The sequence below is a fragment of the Coregonus clupeaformis genome, chromosome 35, assembly GCF_020615455.1.
Source record: "Coregonus clupeaformis isolate EN_2021a chromosome 35, ASM2061545v1, whole genome shotgun sequence".
NCBI classification, from domain to species: Eukaryota; Metazoa; Chordata; class Actinopteri; order Salmoniformes; family Salmonidae; genus Coregonus; species Coregonus clupeaformis.
The window spans coordinates 30448746-30475278 of NC_059226.1; the positions used below are offsets into that span (position 1 = coordinate 30448746).

The following is a 26533-nucleotide window of genomic DNA, read 5'->3' on the forward strand; positions in this document are numbered from 1 at the left end:
AAAAGGACAACTTTGAAATATTATGCAGTGAAAACATCTAAAAAACCAACTCGGATGTTAATAGCTACATTGTGGTCCTCTTCGCATAAATCATGACAGATTTTACAAAGATTTACATTTTAGATTTTCTATTTCCTTGTTTCTAATGTAGTGAGAGACTGGTAGGGGCCTACTGGCTGGATTTACTAGTCTCGGAAACCCAGAACTAGGAGCAAGAGCACTAGGTCTTGGGAGGATGTCAGATTCTCGTGGACATTTCGAGAAGGGGAAGAAGAAAGAAAATCTGGGGAGGGTCCTCTACCTGAAATCTGTTCAGCAAGGTGCAAGGTTACAGAAGGTTCAGATAGAAAATGTAGTCTTTGTGTTGTAGTGTAGGTTGTCTGTTTGTGTTGGGGTGTAGGTGGTCTGTGTGTGTTGTGGTCTGTGTGTGTTGTGGTGTAGGTGATGTGTGTGGGTTGTGGTGTAGGTGGTCTGTGTGTGTTGTGGTGTAGGTGGTCTGTGTGTGTTGTGGTGTAGGTGGTCTGTGTGTGTTGTGGTGTAGGTGGTGTGTGTGTTGTGGTGTAGGTGGTGTGTGTGTGTTGTGGTGTAGGTGGTCTGTGTGTGTTGTGGTGTAGGTGGTCTGTGTGTGTTGTGGTGTAGGTGGTGTGTGTGTGTGTGTTGTGGTGTAGGTGGTCTGTGTGTTTTGTGGTGTAGGTGGTGTGTGTGTGTGTTGTGGTGTAGGTGGTGTGTGTGTGTTGTGGTGTAGGTGGTGTGTGTGTGTTGTGGTGTAGGTGGTCTGTGTGTGTTGTGGTGTAGGTGGTCTGTGTGTGTTGTGGTGTAGGTGGTCTGTGTGTGTTGTGGTGTAGGTGGTCTGTGTGTGTTGTGGTGTAGGTGGTATGTGTGTGTTGTGGTGTAGGTGGTCTGTGTGTGTTGTGGTGTAGGTGGTGTGTGTGTGTTGTGGTGTAGGTGGTGTGTGTGTGTTGTGGTGTAGGTGGTGTGTGTGTGTTGTGGTGTAGGTGGTGTGTGTGTGTTGTGGTGTAGGTGGTGTGTGTGTGTTGTGGTGTAGGTGGTGTGTGTGTGTGTTGTGGTGTGTGTGTGTGTTGTGGTGTAGGTGGTCTGTGTGTGTTGTGGTGTAGGTGGTCTGTGTGTGTTGTGGTGTAGGTGGTGTGTGTGTGTTGTGGTGTAGGTGGTCTGTGTGTGTTCTGGTGTAGGTGTTGTGTGTGTGTTGTGGTGTAGGTGTTGTGTGTGTGTTGTGGTGTAGGTGGTGTGTGTGTGTTGTGGTCTGTGTGTGTTGTGGTGTAGGTGGACTGTGTGTGTTGTGGTGTAGGTGGTCTGTGTGTGTTGTGGTGTAGGTGGTGTGTGTGTGTTGTGGTGTAGGTGGTCTGTGTGTGTTGTGGTGTAGGTGGTGTGTGTGTGTTGTGGTGTAGGTGGTCTGTGTGTGTTGTGGTGTAGGTGTTGTGTGTGTGTTGTGGTGTAGGTGTTGTGTGTGTGTTGTGGTGTAGGTGGTCTGTGTGTGTTGTGGTGTAGGTGGTCTGTGTGTGTTGTGGTGTAGGTGGACTGTGTGTATTATTTTTATGTTAGTTGAGTGGTCTATAAATGAGAAGTTTAACTGGTCTCCATCCCTGTGTTGGTATATTTACATTATAAACAGCCTGGAGGTGGCGATAGGCTCTACAGCCCTCTTTTGTGTGTATTGGGAAGAGCCAACAGTGGAAGAGCCAACAGTGGAGAGCCAACAGTGGAGAGCCAACAGTGGAAGAGCCAACAGTGGAAGAGCCAACAGTGGAAGAGCCAACAGTGGAAGAGCAAACAGTGGAGAGCCAACTGTGGAAGAGCTAACAGTGGCATCTTGGTAGATTCAGGTCGCTTTCCCCTGCTCAGATGTTGCATGAATCAACCAATGCTTAATAACAACGTCATCGACTGTGTCATCGACTGACTTATTGCTAGAACATATGATGTGGTTAGCTGATATGTCAAAAATATCTATCCATGCCTTATAAGATCTGGCATGCGTCAGCAGCGCCTGGGCAGAGGATGTGCCCTCTGTCTGCTATGCATGATGACGTCATGTCGCTACAAGGAGAGGGAGGCTGACACATTGACAGTACTACTCATAGACACTAGGTGAGAGTATAGTATCATAGTTCCTGCTTGTATCATGAACGCTTCAATGAGAACCTTTCCTTCTCTAGGCTCTACTCTCTAGGCCCTTTACTCTTTTCTATTTTTACCAATGACCTGCCACTGGCATTAAACAAAGCATGTGTGTCCATGTATGCTGATGATTCAACCATATACGCTACGCGTCAGCAACCACAGCTAACGAAGTCACTGAAACCCTTAGCAAAGAGTTGCAGTCTGTTTTGGAATGGGTGGCCAGTAATAAACTATTCCTGAACATCTCTAAAACTAAGAGCATTGTATTTGGTACAAATAATTCCCTAAGTTCTAGACTTCAGCTGAATCTGGTAATGAATGGTGTGGCTGTTGAAGTTGAGGAGACTCAATTACTTGGCGTTACCTTAGATTGTAAACTGTCATAACATATAGATTCAATGGTTGTAAAGATGGGGAGAGGTCTGTCTGTAATAAAGAGATGCTCTGCTTTTTTGACACCACACTCCACAAAGCAAGTTCTGTAGGCTCTAGTTTTATCTTATCTTGATTATTGTCCAGACATAAAGTGCTGCAAAGAAAGACCTAGTTAAGCTGCAGCTGGCCCAGAACAGAGTGGCACTTATGCTCTTCATTGTAATCAGAGGGCTAACATTAATACTATGCATGCCAGTCTCTCTTGGCTAAGAGTTGCTCTGACACACACACTTACCCCACCAGACATGCCACCAGGGGTCTTTTCACACTCCCCAGGTCCAGAACAAATTCAAGGAAACGTACATTATTATACAGAGCCATGAGTGCATGGAACTCCCTTCCATCTTATATAGCGCAAGTGAACAGTAAACCTGGTTTCAAAAAACAAATAAAGAAACACCTCACAGCACAACATCTCTCCCCCATGTGACCTACTTGTTGTGTGTATGTACTGACATGTATGTGTAACTGATAGATGCACACACACACTACACGTTAATGTTTTTAAATGTATGTAAATTGTAAAGTATTTTATCTGTAATATATTTTTCGTTATGTGTAGTATCCCAGTAAGACTAGCAGCAACAATGGGGATCCTAATGCATCAAATCAATCAAATTCCCTCACATAGCACCCCCCCCACACACACACACACACTGTCTTTTAAAATGGAGTGACATCCGTGTAATGCCTATAGCCCACTCTTCCTATCGATTAGGCCTCACGTCTGTAATGACTGTAATCACTGCCAATTGTGAAGGTCGGCCAGTAGTAGCAGTGGTGGTTTGGCTGAGTTAAGGCACTGCTAATCCACATACTCAGTTCTATCAGACAGCTCTGCTACTGTTGCTGCTACACTGCTACAATGGCTGACTGTGCTACTACTATCATGGCTCAGAGACACACACACACAAAGAGAGACACAGAGAGAGAGAGAGAGAGAGAGAGAGAGAGAGAGAGAGAGAGAAATGGGAGAGGCAGGGAGGAAAGAAAGAGAGAGAGAGAGAGAAAAGGGTAGGTCATCCAGTGCGTGCCTCACTGACTGCCTTCCATGCCTGATCACCTCCCTCACTCAGTCCTCCAGGCTGCTCTCATTGGCTGCTCTCCATCTTAGCTCCTCCCCCTGAGCCTTTTCTCAATGGGGTCTATGTGATTGACAGTTGTGGGGTGGTACTACATGCAGCTTCATCCTCACCAGCAAACAATGTTGGCCTACTTACACCAAGGACAGATTTGCCAGTCTCGCTCTTTCCCTCCCTCCCTCCCTCCCTCCTTCCCTCTCTCTTTTTCTCTCTCTCTTTCTCTGTCTCTCTTTCTCTGTCTCTCTCTCTCTCTCTCTCTCTCTCTCTCTCTCTCTCTCTCTCTCTCTCTCTCTCTCTCTCTTCTCTCTCTCTCTCTCTCTCTCTCTCTCCCTCTCTCTCCACACGTCTCCTCCATCCCCATCACATCACTCCCAACTCCCTCTTCTCTTTCCAGGCTAACCTCCTCTCATCTTGCAAAACAAGTCCTTTTTTAACGTATTTAAAAAAATAATAATAATAATCTGTGTTCCTCAAGGAAAATAGAATGTCAAGTGAATCTGATGGAGATACATTCCATTTGGCAGAGATAGGTTCCTCTTAGAGAAGTACATGATTTGCACTTATTCTTGCATTGCACTACACGGTACTGTACTGTATGTACTGTAAGCCAAGAAGACACCATTGAATTAGATTGAAAATGTTACAGAAAATCTCTTGCTCCTCTGGTAGAAGACTGTGAGCAGTAGGAGCCTACTTATGAGCTGGTTAATAATTCCAGCTGTTCAAAAATGTATTGTGCTTACATCAGCACCGCTTCTGCCTGCCTGTGTGTACTGCAGCGCCTAGACAGGCACAGCACAGCACACCAAGACACACACACACACACACACACACAGGGGATTGAGGAATTAGCAGCCCTCTATCTGTGAGCATTCTGTGAGTCCCAGTTTTAAGCATCATTAACATAGTCTACTCATCAACCTGATCACATGAACACACACAGCCCAATACTAACACACCTGATTTAAGGGCTTGATAATTGGTTGATAAATTGAATCAGGTGTGTATTGGGCTGGAACAAAAGCCTACACTCCCAGTGGGTTCCCGGGACACTGCATTGGAGAAAGATGACCGTTTTGGCAACATAGCTATTTCTGTCCTTCGTAGCCTGGCCGTCTAGTGACTTCTTACTGGAGTAAGTTGTGTCCTTTGTAGCCTGTCTGTATAGTGACTTCTTACTGGAGTTGTTCTTTCTTGCCTGTCCACATAGTGACTACTTACTGCAGTAGGTCTGTCAGAGCAGAGGCAGAGAGATACGGTTCACCAGGGACGGAGAGGCAGAGGCAGAGGGAGAAAGCTCTACATGCCTCCAGCCAATGAATTATTCAGCTTTATGAATCATTGAGTCACATACGGCTCCTTCTTAGGCTGCAACCCAGAACCACCCAGCCTCACCCAGCCTCACAGCCTGCAGGATGCACCCACCCACCGCTTGGTCTGACCTGAGCTTTCAGAAAAACACCACCTAGGGCTTAACATGGGTTTCATAAGTTATATGGATGGTTGCACAGACCCAGATGAAGCCTACTCAGGGACCTCTCCATTGAGGGTGCTTATTGGAACCTGTGTTATTATGGGTCCAGGCAAATAAGGCAACCACCCCTGAGAGGGTTTTGTAACTCTGCACACATACCCATACTTATCCATTGTTAGTTGTCCATTGCCATTGGTGTTGACTATGGCGTTTCTCTCATTGCTGGTAAGTATCTTAGTTCCAATTTTCCCAGTGCTTCTTCTACAGAGTATGGGAGAGGAGGAAGAGGAGGAGGAGGAGGAAAAGGAGGAGGATGAGGCTAGGCTAGGCTATGCTTGAAGGGGGAGAGACCGGGTCTCCTGCAGGGGATGATTAGGGACCTCTGACTGAGAGCACAGCACACTCCAGGGTGACAGAGATTATCAGCTGGCCACACAGACAGCATATATCAAACAATGACAGTGACAAGTATGCCACAGAAGCGTGGGACAAATGGGCACACATGCACTGCAAACACGCGCGCACACACACACACATACACACACATACATACATACACACACACACACACACACACACACACACACACACACACACATCTTAGAATTAACCCCCCCCCTTCAATTTATTCATAGGCCTACTGCCATAGCTAAAAAGGTGCTTCTTTCATGAGTTTAGTTGGCCCCTACACCCCACGTTTGATATTCTACTGTGTACCATATTGCACTCTCCACCCATCCATCTTTTTCTCTACACAGTGCTTTTTTCTGTTTCTGATTTTGATGTATTCCTCTAGCTCAGAGTTCGACCTGCTCAAGCGCATTCGATGCGTTTAGCATCAGACGGGTATGTCCACGGGACACGGAATCACACACAGACACGGCAACCACAAACCAGGCCGCCTGCAGGGGAGGGAGGCGCTAGATCCGGCACGGCGGTTCATCCAAGCTGACAGAGCGCATCTCTAAACCGGCGCAAAGAGCCAGATAGCGGCCAGCTCACGGACTCTATTTCTATGGGCCAGCTCAAGCATGCCTGCCGCCGCCGTGCCCAATTCAACACGACCCCCACCGCTCCTCAGAAGTCTCTCTTGCTTGTTGACTGGGGGAATGATCCACCCAGGAAGGCCATGTGTGTCACATGAGTGACAGTGGCCTAAATGGGTGCAATATGTATTATGTATGTGGCTATATGAGAAGTGCACAATGTGTATGATGGGTAACGTCCAATGTATGTATTATGCTGAATGTGTAATGTACAGTGTCTATTTTGTATACATCAGTACTGTGTGTATAAGACTATTTTCCTCTCGGGGACATTAAAGTTCATCCTATCCTATCACCCTTTCCTAGAAATCCCCATATTCTACTGGGCGGCTTCAGCACCATGGGTAGCTAGTTCCATTTTCCCATTCAACTGCTGCAGGGCCAATAGCTGTCTGTGGCGCTGAAATGGTCCACAGCATCAACCCTAATTCAACGACCCGTTGTTGGAACTATTGCTTTGGGTCATTTTCAGCACCACTATGTGTCTTCTAGCGCAATTGATGTGTCCAAATAACCATACTAGCGTACTAAATAGTATGCGAAAAAATAGTTTTATAGTATGTGACATTTCGAAAATAGTACTCCGAATGCATGATCTAATGCTCGATTGCGTTGACTCGCCCCATTCGTTCATTTTGGTAAAGCGCGTCAATGTATCTGATTATCAGCTGTTGTCAAACACTTGAGTCGGAAAAGACAAATTAATTCTACTAGATCAAATGCCGAAATGACTATGCAGTTTAAGTATGTAGTAGCCTACGCTGGTATGGTATTCGGACAAGGCTTGTGTTTCTTAATCCTGAGGTGCGTTCAGTTCGCTTGAACTTTTGCTACGTTGTGGAACGGTTTGTCCTGAACAACACGTTTCCCCAAAACATCATTGTACGTTCTTGAATAGACTATGGCGTATTTAAAGGGCAGTGGCCATGCTGACAGCGTTCCCCAACCCACAACCCAACGTTTTTCAACTGGTCGTTCAGTACAGCACTGTTTCCGTGCAATTGAACGAACGTAAAAACGTACTGAACGCAGCCCTGGTCCTGGGGACACAAAGGGGTGCACACTTTTTTTTGTTGCCCTAGCGCTACACAGCTGATTCGACTAAACGGAACTGTCCGTGGTGCTGAAAATTGTTTGTTGACGGAACTGTTGCTGTGGGTCGTTTTAAGCACCATGGACAGTTCTATTGGCCTTGCAGAATCTCGAATGGTTAAGGGAACTATCCATGGTTCTGACATGGTCCAACACAATAAATAGGGTGATTTTTGAATGGGTAAAATATTGGTAGTCTTGGTATTTCTAAAGGTTAGGGTTAAGGTAAGGGTTAAGTTTCCTCCCATGTCCTTTCTACCATTCATACACTGTAAAAAGTAACTGCCTAACTCATTAAATACATTGATTAGTGGCTACTCAAACATCTCCAACCATCAGTAGAACTCAAATCATAAAAGTGATACTAACTAAGAAGAAGTAGCGCTGGAGAAGATGGCTGCCGTTTTACAGCCCTCTAACCAATTGTACTATTATGTGTGTTTTTTGTGTGTTATTTGTAATTTATTCTGTACACAATGTTTCTGCCACCATCTCTTATGACCAAAAGAGCTTCTGGATATCAGGACAGCGATTACTCACCTTGTATTGGACGAATAATTTTTCTTCAACTAGTTGGACGCGAAGGATATCCTACAGACATCCGACAAGGCCCAAATCCCCGTCATTCGCATGAGAAAGAGACAGAGATATCGTGGACGTAGGTCGGGGTGCCTTGTAAGGATCCGACGGCGAGCGAGAAAACTGCCTCTTCCATCAATCCTATTAGCCAATATTCAATCATTTGAAAACAAAATGGATGACCTAAGATTAAGGTTATCCTACCAACGGGACATTAAAAACTGTAATATCTTATGTTTCACAGAGTCGTGGCTGAACGACGACATGGATAACATACAGCTAGCGGGCTATACGCTACATCGGCAGGATAGAATGGCTGACTCCGGTAAGACAAGGGGTGGCGGTCTGTGTATATTTGTAAACAACAGCTGGTGCATAAAATCTAATACTAAGGAAGTCTCAAGGTTTTGCTCGCCGGAGGTAGAGTATCTCATGATAAGCTGTAGACCACACTATTTACCAAGAGAGTTTTCATCTATATTTTTTGTAGCTGTCTATCTACCACCACAAACCGATGCTGGCACTAAGATTGCACTCAATGAGCTGTATAAAGCCATAAGTAAACAGGAAAACGCTAATCCAGAGGCAGTGCTCCTAGTGGCCAGGGACTTTAATGCAAGGAAACTTAAATCTGTTTTACCTAATTTCTACCAGCATGTTAAATGTGCAACCAGAGGAAAAAAAACTTTAGACCACCTTTACTCCACACACAGAAACGCATACAAAGCTCTCCCTCGCCCTCCATTTGGCAAATCTGACCATAACTCTATCCTCCTGATTCCTGCTTATGAGCAAAAACTAAAGCAGGAAGCACCAGTGACTCGGTTAATACAACAGTGGTCAGATGACGCAGATGCTAAGCTATGGGACTGTTTTGCTAGCACAGACTGGAATTCTTCAGATAGCATTGAAGAGTACACCACATCAGTCACTGGCTTCATCAATAAGTGCATCGATGACGTCGTACCCACAGTGACCGTACGTACATACCCCAACCAGAAGCCATGGATTACAGGCAACATCTAAACTGAGCTAAAGGGTAGAGCTGCCGCTTTCAAGGAGCGGGACTCTAACCCTGAAGCTTATAAGAAATCACGCTATGCCCTCCGACGAACCATCAAACAGACAAAGAGTCAATACAGGACTAAGATTGAATCGTACTACACCGGCTCTGACGCTCGTCGAATGTGGCAGGGCTTGAAAACTATTACAGACTACAAAGGGAAGCACAGCCGCGAACTGCCCAGTGACACAAGCCTACCAGATGAGCTAAATCACTTCTACGCTTGATTCGAGGCAAGCAACACTGAAGCATGCATGAGAGCATCAGCTGTTCCGGATGACTATGTGATCACGCTCTCCGTAGCCGATGTGAGTAAGACTTTTAAGCAGGTCAACATTCACAAGGCCACAGGGCCAGACGGATTACCAGGACATGTACTCCAAGCATGTGCTGACCAACTGGCAAGTGTCTGCACTGATATTTTCAACATGTCCCTGACTGAGTCTGTAATACCAACATGTTTCAAGCAGACCACCATAGTCTGCTTGACAATAAGATAACCTGCCTAAATTACTACCGACCCGTAGCACTCACATCTGTAGCCATGAAGTGCTTTGAAAGGCTGGTCATGGCTCACATCAAAACCATTATCCCAGAAGCCCTAGACCCACTCCAATTTGCATACCGCCCCAACAGATCCACAGATGATGCAATCTCTATTGCACTCCACACTGCCCTTTCCCACCTGGACAAGAGGAACACCTACGTGAGAATGCTATTCATTGACTACAGCTCAGCGTTCAACACTATAGTGCCCTCAAAGCTCATCACTAAGCTAAGGATCCTGGGACTAAACACCTCCCTCTGCAACTGGATCCTGGACTTCCTGATGGGCCGCCCCCAGGTGGTAAGGGTAGGTACCAACACGTCTGCCACGCTGATCCTCAACACGGGGGCCCCTCAAGGGTGCGTGCTCAGTCCCCTCATGTACTCCCTGTTCACCCATGACTGCATGGCCAGGCACGACTCCAACACCATCATTAAGTTTGCTGACGACACAACAGTGGTAGGCCTGATCACCGACAACGATGAGACAGCCTATAGGGAGGAGGTCAGAGACCTGGCCGTGTGGTGCTAGGATAACAACCTCTCCCTCAATTATCAACCCTGCAAGCAATTCAAGACAATATTATTATGGTGGGGGATTATAATACTGTTTTAAATAGCTCAATGGACCGTAAAGGAAATCACACCACAAACAATCACCCACATGCTCCTAAGGAAATGGTGAATGTCATGGATACATTAAAACTAGTAGATATATGGAGGCTTAAATATACTGATCTAGTGAGATATACATGGCGGAGACTGAATCAAGCTAGTCGTCTTGACTTCTTTCTTATCTCATTCTCGTTGGCACCAAAAGTAAAAAAAAAAAAGTGTTGATAGGGGACAGAATGCGGTCGGACCATCATATACTAGGCATATACATTAGTCTTACTGAATTTCCACGTGGGCGAGGATATTGGAAATTTAATCAAAGCCTATTGGATGATAATTTATTTATAATTAGAACAAAGGAATTTATAACTGACTTTTTCCAACATAACATAGGTACAGCGAATCCCCTTATTGTATGGGACACATTTAAATGTGCCTTTAGAGGCCATGCAATTCAGTACTCATCTCGAAAACAAAAGCAATTTAGGTCAAAAGAGTTTATACTAAGAAAGGAAATAGAAAGTCTAACAGAACAGATAGATGGCAATAAAAACTGTAACATAGAGGCTCAGAATAAATTAGAGGAAAAACAAAAAGAAATGGAGAAACTTCTTCAAGAAAGATCAAGTGTAATATATTATAAAAAATAAAGCAAACTGGATGGAATATAGGAAAAAATGCACAAAATTCTTTTTTAATCTTCAACATAGGAATGCTACCAAAAAGAACTTAATGAAACTGGTTACAATTGACGGAGTCAACCATAATTCACCAAATGATATTTTGAAGGAAGAAACAAAGTACTTTAAGCATATGTTTTCTTTTCAGTCGCCTCCATCTCCTCTAACTGAAGCTAATTGTAGAGAATTTTTTTCTATTGATAATGTCAAATTAACAGCCACACAGAAAGACTCATGTGAAGGTGAAATTACAGAGGAGGAACTTCTGGATGCAATTAAAGACTTTAAGTTTGGGAAAACTCCAGGGTTGGATGGCATACCAGTCGAGGTACACCAAACCTTTTTTGATATACTAAGAGGACCGTTAATAGCATGTTTTAACCACTCCTATGTAATTGGTAGATTATCTGACACTCAAGAAGAAGGTCTGATCTCATTATTACTGAAACAGGATACAAGTGGAAAATATAAAGATCCAGTCCATTTACAAAATTGGAGGCCCCTTACACTTCAGTGTTGTGATGCAAAAATTCTACCAAAATGTATAGCGCATAGAATTAAAAACGTATTGTCGGATATTATTCATTCTAATCAGACAGGTTTTTTACATGGAAGATACATTGGAGATAATATAAGGCAAGTATTGGAAACAATAGAACACTATGGAAAATATGGGAAACCAGGCCTGCTATTCTTAGCAGACTTCGAAAAGGCATTTGATAAAGTTCGACTGAGGTTTATATATAAATGCCTGGAGCATTTCAATTTTGGAGAATCTCTTATAAAATGGGTCAAAATCATGTATAGTAACCCTAGGTGTAAAATAGTAAATAATGGCTATTTCTCAGAAAGTTTTAAACTGTCAAGAGGAGTGAAACAAGGTTGTCCACTATCGGCATATCTATTTATTGTGGCCATCGAGATGTTAGCTATTAAAATCAGATCCAATAATAATATCAGAGGATTAGAAATCAAGGGCTTAAAAACAAAGGTGTCATTGTATGCTGATGATTCATGTTTTCTTTTAAATCCACAACTAGAATCCCTCCACAGCCTCATAGAGAATCTAAATACATTTTCTAACCTCTCTGGATTACAACCAAATTATGACAAATGTACTATATTACGTATTGGATCACTAAAAAATACAAATTTTACATTACCATGTAGTTTACCAATAAAATGGTCTGATGGTGATGTGGATATACTCGGAATACATATCCCAAAGGAAATAAATGATCTCACTTCAATACATTTTAATAGAAAGTTAGCAAAAATAGATAAGATCTTACTACCATGGAAAGGAAAATACCTGTCAATTTGTGGAAAAATCACCCTGATTAACTCTTTATTATTATCCCAGTTTACCTATTTGCTTATGGTCTTGCCTACGCCTAGCGAACAGTTTTATAAATTATATGAGAATAAAATATTCAATCTTATTTGGAACGGCAAGCCAGACAAAATTAAAAGGGCATATTTATATAATGAATATGAATTCGGAGGACAGAAATTATTAAATATTAAAGCATTAGACCTATCACTAAATGCTTCAGTCATACAAAAGTTATACTTAAATCCGAACTGGTTCTCAAGCAAATTAGTAAAATTGTCTCACCCAATGTTCAAGAAAGGCCTTTTTCCCTTTATTCAGATTACAACAACTCATTTGCAGTTATTTGAAAAGGAAATCATCTCCCAAATATCACTATTTCTAAAACAAGCCATAGAAAGTTGGTTGCAATTTCAATTTAATCCTCCAGAAACGACAGATCAAATAATGCAACAAATATTGTGGTTAAATTCAAATATACTAATTGACAAAAAAACTTTATTTTTTGACAGAATGTTTAAAAAAGGTATAATCTTCGTAAATGATATCATTGGTAGGACTGGTGGAGATATGTCGCACATGCAGCTAACAAAAACATATGGAAATGTCTGCTCTACCCAAAATTACAACCAAATAATTGCAGCCTTACCGCAAAAGTGGAAGAAGAAAGTGGAAGGGGGAGAAAGTAAGGAACTTGTCTGTCGGCCTTGCATTAAAGAACATAATTGGTTAAGGAAAACTGTGATAAATAAAAAAGTATATCAGTTTCACTTAAGGACCAAAGGATTGACAGCCGTCCCATATAGATTGCAAAATAGTTGGGAAGAGATTTTTGACGTACCGATCCCATGGAATAGTGTTTATGAACTGACATGCAAAACGACACCGGATTCAAAAATTAGAATCTTTCAATTTAAATTATTATATAAAATTCTTGCTACCAATAGAATGTTATTTATATGGGGGATACAATCTTCCCAGCTCTGCAGATTTTGCTGTGAAGAGACAGAATCATTAGATCATTTGTTTTGGTTCTGTCCATTTGTAGCTTGTTTTTGGACACAGGTCCAGGAATGGCTAAAGGATTGCAATATTTACCTGGAGCTAACCTTGCAGATAGCATTACTGGGTGATCTGAAAAGTCATAGTCAATCGATCAATAATATAATAATACTTTTAGCAACATTTTTTATTTTTTATTCACAATCTGTAGAAGCAATGAGAATAAAAAGGTTCAGAACTTTTGTAAAACATCACAGTACGGTTGAAATATATATGGCAAATAGAAATCCTATATGGATGGTGTTAAGAGATAGATGGGAGGTATTGAATAGAGTTGAAGGTAGCTAATAATGTAAGCATACTGTGTCCATAATAAGTATATAGGTTGTATGTTGGGAGCTTTTGGGAAAGAGCACAGTTAGAAAGATATGGCATATAGAAGCAAACCGGATGGACATCATGAAAATGATCGGAGAGGTTGAGAGTAGAAGAAGTTCAGGAGCAAAAAAAAAAAAAAAAATATATATATATATATATATATATATAATATAATATAATTATTGTAAAATTAACTGTGTCCATAAGGCAAGCGCTACTGGAGTGCCAAGTCTAGGTCCAAAAGGCTTCTCAACAGCTTCTACCCCCAAGCCATAAGACTCCTGAACAGCTAATCATGGCTACCCAGACTATTTGCGCTGCCCCCCACACCACTGCTGCTCTTTAGTTATTTGCTTTTATTTTTTATTTGTCTTTAATTAACACTTATTTTCTTTTACATTTTTTTCTTTAAAAAACTGCATTGTTGGTTAAGGGCTTGTAAGTAAGCATTTCACTGTAATGTCTACACCTGTTGTATTCGGCACATGTGGCAAATAAAATTTGATTTGATTTGATTTGAACTCATGTCAATAAGATTTCTTATCACTGAATGTTTTTGAGTACTGTTAACAAATTTTATGTTATTGAGTAAATATAACTTTATTTATTTGTATTCTACTAACCTAAGGTTATTGAGTTTTTACAAGTTATGATTAGTTAATATTTTAAAGTCAATCTAACATTTATTAAATAAGTTGTTCTTACTTGATTCTATTATGTTTTACATCTTTACTTAAAATACAAAGTAATCGTCAGACACATTGATATTTGAGTAAAAAACACTTGATTTATCTGTGTTGTGCTGATATAGAATTATTACGTTTTTGCAAGTTACGAATATTTAATAGTGCCATGTACCTTGTTCTAAAATAGTATTAAGGTGTTTGTTTTGCTATGAGGTGTAATCGATCATGATGAACTGACATCAAAACCGTTGGGCAAATTTACATTAAATAATGAGACAAGCCATTCCCACCATCAACAAGGTAATGTGCACCACTCTTAATGACAGAGGCTAACGCAGCACCCTGTAACGCTTACAGCTCTACCTCCAGTTACTGCTAAAGGGATGAGCACTGTGCTCAACAATTACATTTACATTTACATCATTTAGCAGACGCTCTTATCCAGAGCGACTTACAAATTGGTGCATTCAACTTATGATAGCAAGTGGGACAACCACTTTTTTTCTTATTTTTTTATGGGGGGGTGGGGGGGGTAGAAGGATTGCTTTATACTATTCCAGGTATTCCTTAAAGAGGTAGGGTTTCAAGTGTCTCCAGAAGGTGGTCAGTGACTCCGCTGTCCTGGCGTCGTGGGGGAGCTTGTTCCACCATTGGGGTGCCAGAGCAGCAAATAGCTTTGACTGGGCTGAGTGGGAACTGTGCTTCTGTAGAGGTAGGGGAGCTAGCAGACCAGAGGTGGATGAACGTAGTGCCCTCATCTGGGTTTAGGGTCTGATCAGAGCCTGAAGGTAAGGAGGTGCCGTTCCCCTCACAGCTCCGTAGGCAAGCACCATGGTCTTGTAGTAGATGCGAGCCTCAACTGGAAGCCAGTGGAGTGTGCGGAGGAGCAGGGTGACATGAGAGAACTTGGGAAGGTCGAACACCAGAAGGGCTGCGGCGTTCTGGATAAGTTGTAGGGGTTTATTGGCACAGGCAGGGAGCCCAGACAACAGTGAGTTGCAGTAATCCAGACGGGAGATGACAAGTGCCTGGATTAGGACCTGTGCCACTTTCTGTGTAAGGTAGGGTCGTACTCTGTGAATGTTGAAGAGCATGAACCTGCAGGATCGGGTCACCGCTTTGATGTTAGCAGAGAACGACAAGGTGTTGTCCAGGGTCACGCCAAGGCTCTTTGCACTCTGGGAGGAGGACACAATGGAGTTGTCAACCGTGATGGCGAGATCATGGAGCGGGCAGTCCTTCCCAGGGAGGAAGAGCAGCTCCGTCTTGCCGAGGTTCAGCTTGAGGTGGTGATCCGACATCCACATTGATATGTCTGCCAGACATGCAGAGATGGGATTCGCCACCTGGTTATCAGAAGGGGGAAAGGAGAAAATGAATTGTGTGTTGTCTGCGTAGCAATGATAGGAGAGACCATGTGAGGATATGACAGAGCCAAGTGACTTGGTGTATAGAGAGAATAGGAGAGGGCCTAGAACTGAGCCCTGGGGGACACCAGTGGTGAGAGCACGTGGTGCGGAGACAGATTCTCGCCACGCCACCTGGTAGGAGCGACCTGTCAGGTAGGACGCAATCCAAGAGTGAGCAGCGCCGGAGATGCCCAACTCGGAGAGGGTGGAGAGGAGGATCTGATGGTTCACAGTATCAAAGGCAGCGGATAGGTCTAGAAGGATAAGAGCAGAGGAGAGAGAGTTAGCTTTATCAGTGCGGAGAGCCTCTGTGACACAGAGAAGAGCAGTCACAGTTGAGTGACCAGTCTTGAAACCTGACTGGTTTGGTTCAAGAAGGTCATTCTGAGAGAGAGTTGGCTAGAGACGGCACGCTCAAGAGTTTTGGAGAGAAAAGAAAGAAGGGATACTGGTCTGTAGTTGTTGACATCGGAGGGATCGAGTGTAGGTTTTTTGAGGAGGGGTGCAACTCTCGCTCTCTTGACATGGCCAGCGGTCAAGGATGAGTTGATGAGCGAGGTGAGGTAAGGGAGAAGGTCTCCGGAAATGGTCTGGAGAAGAGAGGAGGGGATAGGGTCAAGCGGGCAGGTTGTTGGGCGGCCGGCCGTCACAAGTCGCAAGATTTCATCTGGAGAGAGAGAGAGGAGAAAGAAGTCAAAGCATAGGGTAGGGCAGTGTGAGCAGGACCAACGGTGTCATTTGACTTAATAAATTAGGATTGGATTTCGTCAATCTTCTTTCCAAAATGGTTGACGAAGTCATCCACAGAAAGGGAGGAGGGAGGGGGAGGAGGAGGAGGATTCAGCAGGGAGGAGAAGGTGGCAAAGAGGTTCCTAGGGTTAGAGGCAGAGGCTTGACATTTTGAGTGGTAGAAAGTGGCTTTAGCAGCGGAAACAGAGGAAGAGAATGTAGAGAGGAGGGAGTGAAAAGATGACAGGTCCGCAGGGAGTCTAGTTTTCCTCCATTTCCGCTCGGCTGCCCGGAGCCCTCTTCTGTGAGCTCGCAATGAGTCGTCAAGCCACGGAGCAGGAGGGGAGGACCGAGCCGGCCGGGAGGATAGGGGACATAGAGAGTCAAAAGATGCAGAAAGGGAGGAGAGGAGGGTTGAGGAGGCAGAATCAGGAGATCGGAGGGAGAAGGATTTAGCAGAGGGAAGACATGATAGGATGGAAGAGGAGAGAGTAGCGGGAGAGAGAGAGCGAAGGTTGCGACGGCACATTACCATCTGAGTAGGGGCAGAGTGAGTAGTGTTGGAGGAGAGCGAGAGAGAAAAGGATACAAAGTAGTGGTCGGAGACTTGGAGGGGAGTTACAGTGAGGTTAGTAGAAGAACAGCATCTAGTAATGATGAGGTGAAGCGTATTGCCTGCCTTGTGAGTAGGTGGGGACGGTGAGAGGGTGAGGTCAAAAGAGGAAAGGAGTGGAAAGAAGGAGGCAGAGAGAAATGAGTCAAAGGCAGACGTAGGGAGGTTAAAGTCACCCAGAACTGTGAGGGGTGAGCCATCTTTAGGAAAGGAACTTATCAAGGCATCAAGCTCATTGATGAACTCTCCAAGGGAACCTGGACGGCGATAAATGACAAGGATGTTAAGCTTGAATGGGCTAGTGACTGTGACAGCATGGAATTCAAATGAGGAGACAGACAGATGGGTCAGGGGAAAAAGAGAGAATGTCCACTTGGGAGAGATGAGGATTCCTGTGCCACTGCCGCGCTGACCAGATGCTCTCGGGGTATGCAAGAACACATGTTTAGACGAGGAAAGAGCAGTAGGAGTAGCAGTGTTTTCTGTGGTAATCCATGTTTCCGTCAGCGCCAAGAAGTCGAGGGACTGGAGGGTAGCATAGGCTGAGATTAACTCTGCCTTGTTGGCCGCAGAACGGCAGTTCCAGAGGCTACCAGAGACCTGGAACTCCACGTGGGTCGTGCGCGCAGGGACCACCAGATTAGAGTGGCAACAGCCACGTGGTGTGAAGCATTTGTATGGCCTGTGCAGAGAGGAGAGAACAGGGATAGACAGACACATAGTTGACAGGCTACAGAGAAAGGCTACAATAATGCAAAGGAGATCGGAATGAAATGAACTAAACATCTGGGAAAGCAAGAGAGCGGGGCCTCCCTCACTTACGTTTCACTGAAACGCTCAAATATGACTCTCCCAACTTCCACTTTAGAAATTATAATTGTTGTAAACTACAGCGGTTCAATGTTTCTAGGAATAGACTCTAACTTAGTTTATTCAGCTAGCTAACTTGGTACACCGAATCATATGACGCCAAAGCCAACTAGCATGCCAGCCTCCAATAACACGGTTTAGCACCAATACTCGGTTACAACAAACCACCAGTGTGTTAACACGCCTGTCACGATCGTCGTAGTAATGAGTAGACCAAGGCGCAGCGTGAGAAACAAACATGACTTTAATTAGTTAAAGTTTCTAAACAAAACAAAACACGACTCGTGAAGTCCACGGTGACACTGACCGAACACGGAACAAAAACCCACAAACCCAAAGTGAACTACAGACAGTTAAATATGGCTCCCAATCAGAGACAACCAGCAAACAGCTGACACTCGTTGCCTCTGATTGGGAGTCACTCAGTCAAACATAGAAACAGAACACATAGAATGAACACACCCTGGCTCAACATAATGAGTCCCAGAGCCAGGGTGTGACAGTACCCCCCCTAAAGGCGCGGACTGCGACCGCGCCTCAACTAAACAAAACAGGGGAGGGCTGGGCGGGCATACCTCCTCGGCGGCGGTTCTGGCTCCGGCCTTGACCACCACCCTCCAATACACCCCCCCATAGTGCCCCCTGGTCCAGTCTGTCGACTTGCACCCCTGGCTTGGTGCGTGGAGGAGGAACGGGCCTTACCAGGCTGACTTCTCGCACCCCTGGCTTAGTGCGAGTGGCAGGAACAGGCCGGACCGGGCTGGCGACGTGCACCGTAGGTTTGGTGCGAGTGGCAGGAACAGGCCGGGTCGGGCTGGCGACGCGCACCGTAGACTTGGTGCGGGTGGCAGGAACAGGCCGGGTCGGGCTGGCGACGCGCACCGTAGACTTGGTGCGGGTGGCAGGAACAGGCCGGACCGGGCTGGCGACGCGCACCGTAGGTTTAGTGCGTGGAGCAGGGACAGGCCGGGCTGGGCTGTCGACGCACACCGTAGGCTTGGTGCGTGGAGCAGGGACAGGCCGGGCTGGGCTGTCGACGCACACCGTAGGCTTGGTGCGTGGAGCAGGGACAGGCCGGGCTGGGCTGTCGACGCACACCGTAGGCTTGGTGCGTGGAGCAGGGACAGGCCGGGCTGGGCTGTCGACGCACACCGTAGGCTTGGTGCGTGGAGCAGGGACAGGCCGGGCTGGGCTGTCGACGCACACCGTAGGCTTGGTGCGTGGAGCAGGGACAGGCCGGGCTGGGCTGTCGACGCACACCGTAGGCTTGGTGCGGGTGGCAGGGACAGGCCGGGCTGGGCTGTCGACGCACACCGTAGGCTTGGTGCGTGGAGTAGGAACGGGCCGAACCGGGCTGACGATGCGCACCCCTGACTTGGTGCGGGGAGCAGGAATAGACCGGACCGTACTGGGGACACACACCACTGGCCCTACACCGGGATCTGGAACGGGCCGGACCGGACTGGCAACACACGCCAGTACCTCTCGCCGTGCCTCTACATCCTCCATCCCCTCTTCGACCAGTGGCCCCGTAACCTGGCGGCCTCCTCTGGCAACCCACTGGGCCGCTCTATCGCGGCCTCCTGCTGGTCCGACGCTCGTGAGCCCCCCTAAAAAATTTCTGGGAGTCTCTCTTCCCCGTGGGCCAGGCCTCGATAATTCTCGCCCACCTCTCGCTCCTCTGCTTCCAATCTCCGTCATTCAGCTCCTCATTCGGCTTGACCCAGTCGAAGCTCTGCCTCCACTGTTGCCAAGTCCACCTACTCTGCTCCTCACTAGGCTGCTTGGTCCAGTTCTGGTGGTTTCTTCTGTCACGCCCTGGCTCTGGGGACTATGTTATGTTGAGCCAGGGTATGTAAGTCTATGTTTGTATATCTATGTGGGCCTGAGTGACTCCCAATCAGAGGCAACGAGTGTCAGCTGGTTGTCTCTGATTGGGAGCCATATTTAACTATCGGTCTTTTCACTTTGTGTTGTGGTTTCTTGTTCCGTTAAGGTTTGTTCGTGTTGTAACCTTAGACGTCACGAGTCGTGTTTTGTTTTGTTTAGAAACTTTAACTAATTAAAGTCATGTTTGTTTCTCACGCTGCGCCTTGGTCTACTCATTACTACGACGATCGTGACAACGCCAAGCAGATCATTCGTGTCCGTGTCTAACGTTGTGTAAAGTTTTGGGGTAGTTTTTACAGTTTGAGTGAGTACATCGTCAACTTATTCAGCCAGTTAGTTAGCTAGAATAGTTAGCATACTAGCTATCCATTGCTCTCTGCCAACGAACTAACCCCTCCTCCCACGGCACGAACACACAGAGAGCCAAGCTAACGTTAGCTAGTCACCCATGTCCCGAATTCCCTTGAACGACTCTGGTTACCAGTATGTAAAAACAAAACAAAAATAAATGTAGGTTATAGCTTACAATGACTGCTAAGGTGGGTTAAAATGACAAAATCATCAAATACATAAAACAATTTTAAACATTAAGACACAACGACTGAAAATTACTAATCCTAACTACTTAGTACTTACACTTGAAAACACTTACTAATGAAGATTAATAATTTAAGTAGAAGGGACCCTCCTACATTGTTATGTTCACTACAACAAATATTCATGTTCAAGTAACTTCAATCGTTATAGTTCAGAATACATCATGCAATTTAGTCTAAAAAAGTTCATAGAACACAACACAGTTAAGTATTTACAACAGTAGTTAGCAGAACTATTTACTTTTTTTTTTTTTTTTTTTTTTACAGTATATAGAGACGACCTTGTTACACCTAGACCCTGACAGTGGGTCACTCTCACGGCTGAAGGCACATCTGAAGAAAACATTGATCCACGCCTCCTGTGATACCCAATAGGTGATAACAGCTAAGGTCGCGCCGATATCGATCGTCTTCTTTCTCCCTCAAGAACATTGTCTCACCATCAAGTTTATATATTGACCAGATGATGACTCCAAATATGGACAAATTCGCCGGTCGCCCTTAAGTCCATGTCCGCTTGATCATTTACCATTCAAAGCGGCTGCTATTTCGGGCGGCAATCAATTAAAACACATACTAGATCAGACTGGAAGGAGGCATGAAGGGCTGCTGCGCCCCTTCCGTTCTGTTCTCAAAAAGACCATCACCATCCCAACACGCAGAGCAGAAGGTAGAAACCCCAAATACATAGTCGTATTCATTCATGTTGTCACAGGGGCTTTTTTAGGCATAGATAGACTCGATTTCATTTGCACATCATGTAGCCAGAGTTGTGCATTTGATTTCAAAATGCCAGGCAATGGCAATAGACGAGGGACATTAGGGACGGCGGCACCTTGAGCATTAGTGAAATGCATGCCAGACTGAAGAGAGAGAGGGAGAGGGCGAGAGGGAAGGGAAGAGCACTAGCACCGGCTCGGGTGCAGAGAGAGAGAGAAAGAAACGGGGGTGGAAGAGCGAGAGAGACGGTAGAGACGGTAGAGACGGGGGAGGGAGAACTCCGTCCATTAATTTCCAAATGTCTGCAGCTAAGAATAGCCTGTCGATGTTTCTCTCTGCACGTTCCCTAACGCTCTCGCTCTCTCTCTCTCTGGCTGCCTCACGCCAGGGGGTACAGCTGTATCCCCTCGCACTAGCTACACATGCCAGGAGAGATGTCCCCCCCCGCCCCCCCGCCCCACCACCTTTTCCTCCCTCACCAAAACACACATAGCTCACACACACGGTTGACCTTGACACATTTACCAGGTCGTTCATGAAATAGCAATAAAAACAAACATAATCATCCATCCATCTCTACCCCCCACACTCTCACTATAGCCAAGCATGTCCCCCCGCGGACCACTTTCACCACAGAGGTATTTTACGCATTATTTTTCCATTGATGTGTGCTAGAATGTGTGTATGACAGGGACAGACATCGTGAATCCAGGGCTGTGCCTATGGCTATAGCTCCTAAAGAAAGCAGGGCTCACTTCACCGTGTACGGGTCTGGAAGTTGAACGAAGTAGAGCGAGTGTTTGAGTGGGGGCTGTGTGCGTCATGTGCTGCAGCGCCTGGCGGCCACACACACATTGGCTACACACACAGGTTTCGGGACAGCGCTTTTCTCAGGCATACAGCGCTGAATTGATCAGCTCCAGTCGCTTAGTAGCCTATAGTCCAAAATACTGGCTGATCGGGACGGAGACAATTTCGTGTTCTGATCTCTTTTTTAACATTTCTAATCATTTCTAATATTTCTAAAGAAAAAGGGGGCCTATTTCCTCCCTCTCTTCATCCATCCATCTTCACCCCTTCCCTCCCCTAAGGGCCGCTGGACGGATAGCCGAGGAGGCCGTGGAGCGCACTTGTTCACGAAGGAGAGAAAGAGGACACTGTTTTCCGGCGGGCAGAGGCACTCTGCGGGGCGGGGTTGGTGTTCGACTTTCACGGCTTCTGCACTGCGCTCGACCCGGTGGTGGAGATCACGATGACTGGTGGTGAGACACCGGAGCGGTGGCGGATTCTCCCCACTTGGCTATGGTGATGTTGCTCACGTACAAATGTCCCCTCCTCAGATGAGACCACGTATGAATGGACGGCTGTGCAGGTGATGGAGAGAAGATGATCATTGTGTCGAGGGGGACATAATTTAATTGTTGAGAGAAATTAGATTCAGCGGTAATAGTAGCCTACATTACATTGACACCGACATTCTAAGGAAAACCACGACGGATTTCAATTAAAGATGATGATTGAATGCAAATAAGAAAAATCAACAAATGTCACAGTTATCCTATTCGTGTATAAGGATGCCAGTCTATGCGCGCGAGTAAAGCGAGTGTGAGGTGGCGGGAGACAAATTAGCCAGTGTACCAAACATTGCGGATGTTACAAAATAATTAAATAATTATAGATTTTAGCTCCTTTTTTCAGCGTTTTTTGGTCTCTGAAACATACCATGGCAACCACGACCAGCATGCCCAGTTGATGGGAAAAACTTGGTGGATTTTTTAAATATATTTTTTATTTTATTTTATTTTGACAAGCTGATTTCTTTTAATATTGTGCAGTGGTCATGATGACAATACATTTTATCGTGAAGAAAAGCACAAGCGGCTTCTGACGAGCCTATCGCCCCGTGGAAATGGTTCCGGAGAAGACGATGGAGCAGCCATGGAGAACATGAAACATTTATACTAACTCATCTTGGAATATGCCCAATCTGACATTAGCCTTGCTCTTCTTTTTTGGACATCTAAAAAGGAACTGAAGAGGAATTGTGAAGCCTACTGCACTGACAGTCGTGCAACAAGCCAAGCAATCCAGCCCACCGCACGTTGCATTTTTTTACACCCGCACTTGGCCATTAGCACTAACGCACCGACAGAGACCAAAGCCTACATGGGCGTCTTCATCTAGTAAGGGCCGCACCATATAGGCCACCGCGCCCCACAACTCTCCCCCTATGCAGGTGGAAGAAGCAGAATAAAACAGTTGTGTGTATGAGCAGTCCTTAGGCAGATGGGATGTAATGTTGTGTGGTCGCGCTGAGCATTCGCCTCCTTCTCAGCTACTGCTGCTTTGTAAAGATTTGGTGTCCAGAGAATGGCGCGGTTCGAAAACGAGATGCCTTCCAGGTATGGCGGCGGCCACGGTCATGGACCAGGGCATGGGCATGGACCTGGAGGCCCTGGCCGCGGAGGCAGCAGGCAGGGCGGCCCGCCCGGAGGCCCCGGGGGCCAGCGGGTCTACAAGCAGTCCATGGCGCAGAGAGCCCGGACCATGGCCCTGTACAACCCCATCCCGGTGCGTCAGAACTGCTTCACCGTCAACCGCTCGCTGTTCATCTTCAGCGAGGATAACTTTGTGAGAAAATACGCCAAAAAGATTACAGAATGGCCATATCCTTTACATGTTTCTCATCACTGTGTAACATAACATCAGTGCTAAACCCCGAATATCAGGTAGGCCCACTGTACTTGCAATGTTATTATCTTCATGGGAAGATTATGTAATGATGGGACCTATCTATGTGAGTCTACCATTAGCCAATTAAGTAGGGCATCATTAGGCTAGTGTGAGCATGTAATGATGACAACATAGCCTACTAGACAACAACAATCAAAGATCTTCCTGGGGCCATAGTGTGTGTGATTCAACAGAAACCTGGAGGTATGTTAGGTTTAGGATCCATTTAATGTTTGTATTTGGCATCATAGTTACCATTATTTTTGTCATTACGAATAATAACGTTGTTATTATGGGCATCCATCAATTGTGTGAGAGAGAGAGGGAGAGAGAGGGAGCGAGAGGGAGAGAGAGAGCGAGAGAGGGGAAAGAGAGAGGGGAGAGGGAGAGAGAGAGGGAGAGAGAGAGGGAGAGAGAGAGAGAGAGAGGGAGAGAGAGAGGAGGTTTGTAGTGCTGCGCTGCTGGTTGCTAATGTCAGCATGTGCAGTCTCAGCACAGGGAAAACGGTGAAGGGGAAGGCAAGGAGGGAGGGAGAGAGTATACTGGCTCCATTTCCACTTAGACTGAGAGAATGGAGTGAACTGGGCCTTGTCCTTATCAGCACACATATCTCTAGGTTTTCACTGAGGGATCATGCCTGTGGTGTGTTGGAGTGTATGTGTGTGCCTGACTACCTGTGTGTGTGTGTGTCTTGTGTGTGTGTCCGTGTGTCCCCCTGACTGTTTGTGTGTGTGCCTGCGTGTGTGTTTTCTGTGTGTGTGTGTGTGTGTGTGTGGCACACTGGACCTACAGTGTCTGCTACTATACCGCCAGTCTTAGTGTTTTAAAAATATGTTTTACTATCTTTTCCTTTCTTATTTTCCTCTAACCCTACCCACCCCTCTCCTAATTGGAGTTAACTAATGGACAACAACACTTAGGCTTCTACTTCCAGTTTATACATACTATATGAATTTTACAGACACAGTGCACCTTACAACAGTTCTCTTTTGTTTGTTTTTAATCCCATGTTAGCATTGCACCATTTTGGGGGAAACAGGGAGTGATTTGGGCATCATCTCTTCTCCTGTTGGAAGCTGTGAGGCTGTGAGGATGAGAGAGGACAGTAGAATAATGATTGCATTGATCTGTAGTGATGGGTCAGAAATGACACACTCTGATTGGCCTGCTGCTCTGGCAAATGGATGAGATTGGCTTTTGAATCATATCTGTTCAATTTTTTGAATGTAGATTGAACACAGATGTGTGTGAAATATATTGAATACATGTACTCTATGTGCACGTGCATGAGCTTGCCTCTGTACTGTTTTGAAAATGGGATTTTGAATATGTTGTGAATGTGTTGGATTGTGGACATGGTCTCTTTCACACCCACACACCCCTACTTAGTTCAGATGGTTTGGTCCTCTCTGGTTTTGTCTGAACATGCTGGATGTTGAGCTAAGAGTGTTCAGGGTAATAGTTTAGCAGTCTCATCATCTTCCTCTATCACCCTCTCTCTTCTTCTCCCCATCTCCCTCTCTTCCTACGTCTCTCTCCTGCTTTTCTCTCTCCCCTCTATGCCTCTATCATCTCCTTCTCTCACTCTATCCCTCTCTCTCTCTCTCTCTCTCTCTCTCTCTCTCTGCCTCCTCTCTCCCTCCTCCTCTATCTACCTCCTCTATCTCCCTCCTCTTCAATTTCCTATCCTCCTCTCTCTCTCTCTCCCTCTTCTATCTCCCTCCTCTTCTATCTCACTCTTCCTCTATCGCTCTCCTCCTCTATCTCCCTTTCCCCTATCCCTTTGATTCTCACTCCTTCTCCTCCTGTTTCGTTAATTACTCCCTTACCCTTCATGCCCCCTCCCCCACACACACACACACACACACACACACACAATGGAATTTAATTGATCAGTCATCATATATGTGTGACGTGTATGTGACTATAGCCACCTGATTTCCCAGGTGTAAATTCATCTGTGAATTTAAGGATTTAAGGCAACACACAGACACTATGTTCTGATACTTGGAGGAGAGAGATGATCCATTAGTTCTATACATTTATGATTCAGTATCATTCAGTTGAATGTTTCAGTAGATGATTCAGTACATTATTCTATAGATTTACTGTACACTCTTAGAAAAAAGGGTTCCAAAAGGGTTCTTCGGCTGTCCCCATAGGAGAACCCTTTTTGGTTCCATATAGAAGAACCCTTTTTGGTTCCAGGTAGAACTCTTTTTGGGTTCCATGTAGAACCCTAAAGGGTGCTACCTGGAACCAAAAGTGTTCTACCTGGAACCAAAAAGGGTTATTCAAAGGGTTCTCCTATGGGGACATATGCGGTCACTACCAGTAAGACAACACAAAGGTCCCAATGGCACCTTGTATACTGTACCCATTAGACTTATGTAATCAATAAGATAATGGTTTAGGTCAAAGTAACTGTGTGAAACAAACCGAAACCCGGCAGAATGGTCATTCAAACATAATCTCATGCAGCAGTGAAATATATATCAATTTTTTTGTCTCACCCTGGAAATTCAGTAAACAGTTTTGAATGAATAGCACGTTCTGTCTCTCTCATAACTGTCTCTCCTCTTACCTCAGATGCTTTGCTTTGTCCCAGATCAACTGTCATGACCCCTTGACCTCTAACCTCTAACTCCTCTCCTACCCCTATCCCATGTAATTTACTGTAAACCTCATACACTAACTCCCTAAGGGATGAGGCACAGAAGGAGGTAAGGAGGTCAGTTCACCCTTTAAATTCAATATGTTGCTCCTGTCTATCAACCAGTCGTGTGTGTGTGTGTGTGTGTGTGTGTGTGTGTGCGTGTGTGT

The 26533-nt window shown here is 45.3% G+C and overlaps 1 protein-coding gene and 1 pseudogene across 1 annotated transcript in view; one reads left to right on the forward strand and one right to left on the reverse strand.

The window, feature by feature from the left end:
• Positions 1-23176, reverse strand: part of LOC121551820 — a 38936-nt pseudogene extending 15760 nt beyond the window's left edge.
• Positions 21852-26533, forward strand: part of cacna1aa (calcium channel, voltage-dependent, P/Q type, alpha 1A subunit, a) — a 136735-nt gene continuing 132053 nt past the window's right edge. The window contains exon 1 of the mRNA XM_045210994.1: positions 21852-23643. Coding sequence (XP_045066929.1) covers positions 23348-23643 — 296 coding nt within the window. The 5' untranslated portion in view covers positions 21852-23347. The remainder of the gene's footprint in view (positions 23644-26533) is intronic.